We start from the raw sequence: 9372 nt of genomic DNA, 5'->3' as shown, positions 1-9372 counted from the left end.
TCTCTCTCTCTGTGTGTGTGTGTGTGTGTGTGTGTGTGTGTGTGTGTTATCTCACAGGCAACGTCAACCTCACACTGTCCTAAAGGAAGCTCCCATTTTCCCTGACCCACATCACCCCTCTTAAACCCATTTATGCAGTCTCTCCCTCCTCCAGCTCTCCAGCTCCATCCACCTTGCTCTGGTCCAGAGGCATCTTTGCTGCGGCCCACACTCTTGTCCCCACACTCAGTCCTGCTCCATGAGTCACTGTGCCAAGTGGTTCTTGAACTTGACCACTTCACTATTCTCATCTGGTCCAGACAATCGTCACCACTTCCTTTGGTCCAGCAGCCACCTGGCTCTTCCTAACTGAAGCTACTCTTCATGACAGCCATCCACTCAGTGAGTGAAAGGTACTCAGAGTGTGAAATTCAAAGAGACAAGGGGAGCTGTTGTCAACAGCCTATCGTGTCTTCCTGCCTCCCAGGTGGCCCGAGAAGGGGACCATAGACACCATGTCCAAAGTTTGCCCTCAGAGATGGTCCATCTGTCAGTGCCCTCTTACACCCATCCAATCTACTTTCCAAAGCACACAGATGTAAAACAGACCGCAGCATGGCCACGGCTCACCAATGCTCTGAGCACACAGGCCCACATGGCCCTGGTCTTCCCCTGCCAGCTCACACCATCTATGCCAGCCACACTGGCTTCCTCTGTCCCTCAGGTGCTCTAGGCTGCTGTCCAACTCTCTCTGATCATCTTCCTGTCTGTCACCCAGAACTGGAACCCATGGAAGACTTCTTATCTCCACCACTTAGACGCTGTCACCTTTGTCAGTTCCTGGTATTGGCCTGCTCAGGCCTTTTCCTCAGCCCTAGGATACCCCCAACTTTCCACTGTTTTGCTGTCTCTAGACTCAGTCTATCTTAATTCTTCTGGCATGTGAGGTGAGGCAGACATTCCTAGAGCAGCTCCCTAAGATAGAAAAAAGGCAGTTTGGAAAGAATTCTGAAATCAACGGGCCTGGGAAGTAGTCACATCTATCTCTACGGTCACATCTATCTCTACGGGGTGACTTCTCAGAGCCTTAAGGATGTCACTGTGCACTGTGGGATGGGAATGTCACCCTTTCCAAACACACTGGACCACTTCAGTCCCTCTTTTGAAAACGAGTATCCTTTAGGACAATGCTTTGGGAAATGTTCTCTGATACCTTTCTGCTCAAAGTGGTCTGGGAACCAGAGATACCAGCTTTAGTTGGCTTTCTAGAGCGGCAGCATCTTAGGGCCTGTTCAGACTAACTGATCCGGAACCTGTGATTCACATGAGGGCCTCTAAGGCATCAAACAGTATGCGTGTCATTGTCACAATAAAGTCCAAACCCTCCACTGGGTATTTATGAGACTTTGTGACCTGGGTTCATCTACTCCACTAGCTCTGTTTATTACCTACAGTGCACTGAGGGAGCCACTCAGAGAAAATTTTAGAAGGATACACCACAGACTTGCTGAGTCAGAATCTCTACATTGGTGGTCTTTGGGATATATATTGCCTTTAGTTTGAAACAAAAATCTGATATAGCCCAGGCTAGCCTCAAACTTGTTTGGGGCCAAGGCTTTCCTTGAACTTCTAATCCAACTGCCGGAATCATAGGCACATGCCACCATGTCCAGTGTGAATATGCACTTTCTGTTTCATACACACACACACAAATGCATATATATATCAGCCTCCCAAGGGCTGGAATTATAGGCATATGCCACTATAACTAGCTTAGAATATGTAATTTTTTTGTTTTGTACCTATTTATTTTGTGTGTTTATATGTGTGCCTATGCTAAGCCATGTCGCTGGTCCAAGAATGTATATTCTTAAAAATCTCTGCAAGCCAGCAGTGGTGTTATATACCTTTAATCCCAGCACTCGGGAGGCACAGACAGGCAAATCTCTGTGAGTTGGAGGCCAGCCTGATCTACAGAGTGAGTTGCAGGCCAGCCAAGGATACATAGTAAGACTCTGTCTCAAAAACTCCAAAATAAATAAGTAGATACAAAAACCTAAAAAGCTCTCTAAATGGTTGTTACCTAACCAGACATGATCCCCCAACCCCTCACAGACACTCTGCCTTTTAGCTAGAAAGGACTGATATTTGACTAATGTCTTTCCACGAACACCAGGTACTTAGACTAGAGGTCCAGCAAAGTCTCATTTTTACTAACTGTGAAATGGGTATAACAATGTTTTATCGGATCATTTTAGAACTAGATCTAGTTGTCACTTATTAGCAGTTATGTCACTTATTATTACTGTTATGATTATACTTTGAGATCCCCCAGGAAAGAGATTAAGTTACTGTGACAGGTCAAGCTACAGATCACAGATATTTGGGGTCGAAGGGTTACCCTAAGGGCCGGGCATTCACACTACTTATCACAGTTGTGCCCTTGGATGCACATCTGTCCTCCTCCATCTGTGTCCCTCCACTCCTGGCACCCCTGGTTGAGGAGGAGAGAAGGAGACCTGGGGACAGGGAGCTCACATACCTGGTTGTTTTTCCCTTTCTGATGACACTTGCTTCGCATCTCTGGGGAGGCCTCCCAGTGGATCTAGTGAAAGTAAAGGGACAGACTGCTATGCTGACCTCAATATCCACTACCCAGAGAATCAGACAGTGGTGCTCCAGAGTACAGGGGACACTGAAGGGAGGTGGATTTCAGAAGGAGCCCTGGGCTGGAGAGGACAGTGCTGTCCAGAGGCTGGGGGCCAGGTCTCCCGGGAAGCTGGAGACCCCGTGGTTGGTCCAGGTGCCGGGGGCTGACCTCTTTGTGAGTTCCATCTCCTATGTCACGGGCGCTGAGAGAGAACAGGGCGCCTCGAGCTCCCACCAGCAGCCTCTCGGACGCCTCCTCCAGCAGCAGTGTTGAGTAGTTGTGGGCTTTGCCCTTGAAGAGCCGAATCCAGGAGAGCTCTAAGAACAAGAGAGGCAGTGAGCCACCTGGGGGCTACTTCCTGTCCCCAGCTCTGGCAGACATAATCTTTCAAGGTTGGGGGTGGTCTAACCTTCATAGGATATGGTCATCCGTGGGGTGGCATCTAGCTCACGAGATGGTCTCCGTAGTGAGGGTCCAGGCACTGCCGTTATCGTGAGGAAGCTGAAGAGGAGGGACCAGAGCCTCCCCCACATCTTCCTGTGGAAGTTCAGACCAACAAGACCCCAAGGGCAGCCCAAGAGAGTCACAGGAGGGGAGGGGAAGAGCAGTCACTGGGTTCAAAGTCCAGGGTGTGATCATATGGAGGTCAGGGGTCATGAGGTCATGGGGGTCAAGTAGTCATGGGGCCATGGAGGATCCTGGAATGGGGGGGACATGGAGCCACAGGGTTGTGTGGCCATGGAATCACAGGGAAGAAGTCAGAGGGAGGGGTCAGTCACGTGCCTTTCTGCATCAAATGCAAATTCCATGGAGAGTGGGCATTGTAGGGTGCCAGCAGGGTTGTAGGGTACTGAAGGGGTCACCTTGCCCCCAACCTCAGGGCAAGTTCCAGTTCTCTGTCTGTTCTCTGAAGGAGGAGAGAAACAAACCAAAACAATAAATAAATAAACGAACCCTCCAAAATGGAAAGCCTTCGATCTGTGTGTGGGCGTAAGAGGGACAGCACTACCCAGACTTCAGGTGGTACTGGAAGTCAGAGGCTGGACATCCACAGAACTCCCACACCAGGAAAGTCTCACAGCATTCGGCCCAGCTCTGCTCTGGAGCAGAAGGCTATGGCAAACTCGCTGTCTTCACGAGACCCTAGACTAGCTTTAACCTATACCATGGTAACAGCCCTCTTCCAGTCAGCAGACTGCTTGGGCCGATCTTGGTAGAGAGGCCTTATCCTCCAACAACACTGCCTGCGGGGGAGCCTGCTGCTGAAAGGCCTGGGCAGTCAGTTAATGGGCCTTTGTTAATTTTCCTCTGTTTTCCCTTTGTTTTTTCTTTCCCCTGGCCTAAGAGCTCCCTCTGGAATTTCTCTTTAATTAGACACGTCTCTCGGGCATTTTTTTCTCTAAGGGGTACACATCTCTGCCTTGCCTGTGTGAATCCATACTGCACCCTCTGGCTGGGCATCTACCCGCTGGCAAGAAGCACAGGCATGAGGGGCTGGGGGTGAGGTGCTGGTATTTGGGGTTTTGAGCTGCACAGGTGTAATCTCTGCTCAGGAGACTGCAGTGTGAAAGACCAGTTAAGACTTAAGCAATATGGAGTCAGTGAACTATGGGATCCTGAAACTTTCAGCCACCTTTTGTGGTACATCTTAAAGACTAGTCCCACGCCTGAGGTGGGGGCGATTGATAGGCCTCCCCCTTATCTCCAGGGGACTTCCAAAGATTTCCTCGGCTGGGCGAGGTGTGGAGAATGCCTGATCTAGCATCTAACCAATGTCATCAGACAGCCATAGGCAGGGTCAGAGGGTGTCGCTGGCCTCTCCTTTTCCTTCTGGGTCAAATATTAACCATCTGGCTGTGAGAGAGGGGAAGGATCTGGAGCCAGTCGAAGGAATAGCAAGAATTTGGAGGGTTTGTTCAAGAGGTAAAGGTTAGCACTGTCATGAGAAGGAGGGAGGCAGGGAGAGAGAAGGAGAGAGGGAGAGAGGGAGAGAGGGAGAGAGGGAGAGAGGGAGAGAGGGAGAAAGGGAGAGAGGGAGAGAGGGAGAGAGGGAGAGAGGGAGAGAGAGAGAGAATGAGACTGAGCCACAGAAAGGGCATCCATTCTTGTTTAAGGAAGTTTCAGGCTGCCCAGGCTCCACCCTCACTGTGAAAGCACACCTGCTTACTTTCGGACCCTCCCATTTGCTCAGCACTGAAGGGCGAGTCCTATGGCTAGGGAAGTCTGTCTAGGACAAGGCAGGAGGAACACATCCTAGGTCAGAGGAAGCACTCGTGTGGAGTGAACGGAACGCATGTGCATTTATTTTGAGTCACATGGGCCTCGAAGACTGTGACGCATTTGCACACAGTGTGCACACATGTTCACGTAGGGCAGAGAACACATGCATTTATAGGAGTCATGTGTACATACATGCACGTACACACACACAGAGCACACACAGAGCACACACAGGGCCAAGGCCACCTAAGGTTGTGTGTACCTGTCATCCACTCAGTGGTCATACATCCTTAGAGATGACCAGGCAGGGCTAGAGAGCTGGCGTCCTAGTCAACAGGAGGGTCTTGTTCACACACATTTGTATAGGGGCATTGACACAAAATTGTTGATCGTGGGCCAGGCATAGTGCACACATGTATTCTGAGTCCTCAAACACAATTACATCCAGGCAGAGACAAGTACTCATGAAATTCACAAAGGGTCCTGACTTTTGCTGCAGGCTTGGTGGCTGACAGTTGTCTGCTGGGGTGCCACGCACAGCAGAATCCTGTCTTCTTTCCTGAAAGTCCTGGTCATAAGGCCAGCGCTCTCTCTCTCTCTCTCTCTCTCTCTCTCTCTCTCTCTCTCCCTCTTTTTCCCCCGCCCCCGGCCCCGCGTGTGTGTGTGTGTGTGTGTGTGTGTGTGTTCTGACCTGGGGTTAGTGGCTGTAAAGGCGAATGGCTAACTAACCCAGGGAGGAGGAGATCCTCGAATCAAGCAAATGGAAGGTAAAATGCTACCTTAACAGCCTTCTTTCCCCACACAGTTTGCATTTCTAGATCTGGAGAACTGGGCTAAAGCATTCAGCACCACTTAACCTGTTGGGAGGGCCGGGTTAACGGCCAGGAGGTGGAGCATGCCACCCCTCCCCCCAGTACTAAGAGGGTTCAAGGTCTCCAGTTCACACCCCACACTTCACTCCAAGTTTGGGTTCCTTCCCAGGGCTCGCCCGCTGAACTCTGATCATCTTCTGTTAGATCCTAGGGTGGAGAAAACTGGGGAGGGGAGGATCACCCCCCCCCCCAGTAGGATCAATAGGATCTCAACCTTCATCCCTGATGTCCATCTGCCTGGGGTTAGCGGTATTTGTCTCTGTCCAGCAGGATGGAGGTCTCTTCAGGTTTGAGGGCGCCTCTCCCTCGTCTTCTCCTCCCTCCACCATCCTGGACAGTCCGCGGTTCTCTCCTTTGATCAGATCTAACCTCAGTATCTACTGCTGCGGCTCGAGGACAAGCTCTCCTTCGATCCCGCCGGACGCCAGGAGACATGACCCAGATCCAGGGGAACACTGTTCTCCACGCGGGTCCCCGCACGCTGGGGCCCCCCGACTCCGAGAAGGCCAGTCTGCGCCCTGCGCGACCCGAGGCCTGGCCCGCGCCCCTCTAGAACCTTTCCTGCGGGATTGGGGGTCTCGGCGGTGAAAAAGGCCTGGCCTAGCTTGGAGGGTGGAATGGACATGGACAAGGCTTTGCCCGGCCGCAGCCCCCGGCCCCGCCACCGCCCGCACTCCCCGCCTCCCTCACCTTTGCGCTGGGATCCGGGCCCATAGAGACAGCGACGTGCGGCTCCGCGGCCCCACTGCGGCACCAGCTGCGGGAGGAAGGGGCCGCGGCCGGAGCGAGGCGGGGTGGAGGCGGAGCCGGGGGTGGGGCGGGGGCCGGAGGCGGGCCGGAGGCGGGGGCGGGGAAGGGTGCCCGCCCTCCTTTGCGCCCCCCACCACGCACAATAGACTCGATTTGTGGGTGACGCTCGAGGCCCACCGCCCCTGGAGTCCTCTTTCTTCCAGGCTCAGTCGGTCCGCGTATCGCCCGCCCCCCGGTGGGGGGGGCTCACTACAACGTGCGCCCTAAAACAGGCTGATCCTGCGGGTCTGCTCTGGTCCTAAGACCCCTCCCATTTACCTACTGCAGGGACGCGTAAACCTCGGGTCCTGGAGTCTTGTACTCTGCTCTCTAACCTGCACCTCACTTCTTGCAAAACATGTTTGCCATGCCCTCTTGCCTTTGGTCTATGGAGCGGGCGTACTGAAGGGGACGACAGTATCAGATTTCTGCGTAGCTCCTGGTTCCCAGTTCAAGGTGTGATTCCTCGCTCCCCGCTCCCTCCAGGCTACTCAGCTTGAGGTCTGAGTGGGTGAGATGAGGGCCTGGAGGGATGAAGGGACAGCACACGGAGGATGCTCTTTATGCACAAGTAAGCCATGCCGCTACGCCTGGATCGCTCAACAAATCTTAGTCCAAACCCGGGCTCACCTCAGGGATTGCGTTTCTCATTTTCCATCGTCATCTCCAAACTTTCAGTGCTCCCAGGCAGCCAAATAGTCTGTGCTTGCCAGGTTCAGCCTCCTTCCCTAACTCCTTTAGGATGGTCTTCCCTGAAAACTCGGGCTCTCCTGCTTTCCAAGAGCTATTAGAGCGAATCTAGGGCTGGAGTTGGGGCTCAAGGGCACAGTTGTTTGCTCATCATGTAGTATGCTCTGGTTTCATGGCCAGCACCACAGAAAAACAAAAGCAAAAGCAACAGTGAACTCAGCTTTAAATCCTAGTGAAACAAGATCTCTGGCCATGAGCGCCCCACCTTTGGAAAAAAAAAATCCACGACAATAATAATGGGCAAAGAGGACCAAATAAGAGTCTAAAAAGCAGGGGCTGGAGAGATGGCTCAGTGGTTAAGAGCACTGACTGCTCTTCCAGAGGTCCTGAGTTCAATTCCCAGCAACCACATGGTGGCTCACAACCATCTGTAATGTGATCTGATGCCCTCTTCTGGTGTGTCTGAAGACAGCGACAGTGTACTCACAATAAAATAAATAAATCTTTAAAAAAAAAAAAAGAGTCTAAAAAGAAGACTCTTGCATGTGCCCAGGAGTTTGAGTTGGCTTCTAGTGGCGTATGAAACTGATGAGAGCTTGGGAAGAAACTGCATTGCTCTTCCAGGATTCCCCAAAGCTCATACAGTTTGGCACTCAGTTCCACACAATCTCAGAGTTGTGGGACTGTGTTCGTGGCTGCAGACTGCTAGACAGAAGGGCCCAGATCACACTTCCACCCCCTGTGAGAATGTCTCCTGGCACTCTGCAAGCAGGATGGCGTGTGGTGCAGCGGGGGAGGCTGGGAGAAATGCTTATATTAAAAAGTGCACACACTTTAGACGTGTATTATATTTATTTTGCATGAAAGCACGTACATGCACGTACGACACCACCCATGTGCAATATCCCAGAGGATAAACTGCAGCGAGTGTGTTCTCTTTCCATCCTGTGGGGCCTAGATATCAGACTCAGAGGTTGTCAGGCTTGGTGACAGACACCTTTTATTTGCCAGCCCATCTCACCTGTCCAAGTCAAGTACACTTTATGGAGTATCCCATTCTGAGGAAGTAGTAGTTTCATTTTATAGCTGGGAAAACAGGTTCTAAGCAGATTGTAACTTGCCTTGAACTCTGTTGAGTTTATGGAGGACAGAGTTGGAGAAGTCTAAGAAGGGTGGGCCTGACAAGCCTGAGGAAGATGACTAGAGTAGACAGGGTTGTTTGATGGAAGAAGAGAAGGGGCATACAAAACGTTGGTGGGTTTGATCTGGTGAGATAGGGGTGTTCTTAGTGGAAGACAGAGGGGGAGAGAAGTTAGCTAATGGCTTGGAAAAACTCAGAACTTCAGAAAAGGTAGAATCAAGATATGGCTAAACTACACCTGTAGGCTTTGTGAGAAAGTGGATTGGAAGGAAGAGGGCAGAAGACTGCCAGCCTTGGTGCCTGGCATTGTGGAGAAACTGCAGGGACCACTAGGCTAAGAAGGCTGGCTTGCCAAGTCAGCACTTGCTGTGCTGACTGCACTTCCCTCAGGAGGAAACAAGCAGGCCAGTGTGGCCGGTTCTGCAGCTCACTGAGCTGAAGGGAACCAAAGAAGCCTTCAGTGGATGTGTAAAGTGCAGAGCAAATCCTGAGTGAACCTGTATTAGCTGACAGGGGCATGGTGTGTTGAGGACTCCAGTACCTCAGATGCCCTTGGGTGGCCTGAGCCTTCAGTTGGTCCAGTGCAGATGCTGGGAGTTTGTGCAAGTACAATAGCGTGTGCAACTAAGAATAATTGACCAGTGTGTGCAAAATCTAACAACTGCAGCTTCCTCCTCCTGCATGACTGTGATCTGAGCTTGCTCCCCAATAGATGAGCCTACGAAGATAAGCTTACTCCCCTCTGTGCTGTACATGATACACCCACCAAGGATCCAGTTATTGGTGCCTGGAGTGCTACACCATCAGAGTGAACACAGCCCAACCAATCCCAGTGTGTATATCCTTTCTTCATTCTTTCTCTACCCGAGTCAGAGTTCCAGGTCCAAGGCATGCTAAACACAGCAGCGGGTTTCTTTAAAAGAAGTGAAATGTGTGATTTCGAAGCCAAGTTCTAGAATGGCACTTGTGAAACTGCCATGGGCAGTACTGCTGGTAAGACGGATTCAGTACACAATCCTTTTCTTTCTGTT

The 9372-nt window shown here is 51.5% G+C and overlaps 1 protein-coding gene across 1 annotated transcript in view; it reads right to left on the bottom strand.

The window, feature by feature from the left end:
* Positions 1 to 6496, bottom strand: part of Sema4g (semaphorin 4G) — a 14268-nt gene extending 7772 nt beyond the window's left edge. Inside the window, exons 1-4 of the mRNA XM_028776484.1 lie at positions 6412 to 6496; positions 3039 to 3536; positions 2798 to 2946; positions 2522 to 2584 (exon numbers count right to left, since the gene is read on the bottom strand). Coding sequence (XP_028632317.1) covers positions 2522 to 2584; positions 2798 to 2946; positions 3039 to 3162 — 336 coding nt within the window. The 5' untranslated portion in view covers positions 3163 to 3536; positions 6412 to 6496. The remainder of the gene's footprint in view (positions 1 to 2521; positions 2585 to 2797; positions 2947 to 3038; positions 3537 to 6411) is intronic.
* Between the last annotated feature and the right edge of the window lie 2876 nt (positions 6497 to 9372).

This window comes from Grammomys surdaster, unplaced genomic scaffold, assembly GCF_004785775.1.
Source record: "Grammomys surdaster isolate TR1022 unplaced genomic scaffold, NIH_TR_1.0 66, whole genome shotgun sequence".
In the NCBI taxonomy this organism is placed as follows: Eukaryota; Metazoa; Chordata; class Mammalia; order Rodentia; family Muridae; genus Grammomys; species Grammomys surdaster.
The sequence above is the reverse complement of the archived record's forward strand: the minus strand, read 5'-3'. Positions and strand labels throughout refer to the sequence as shown.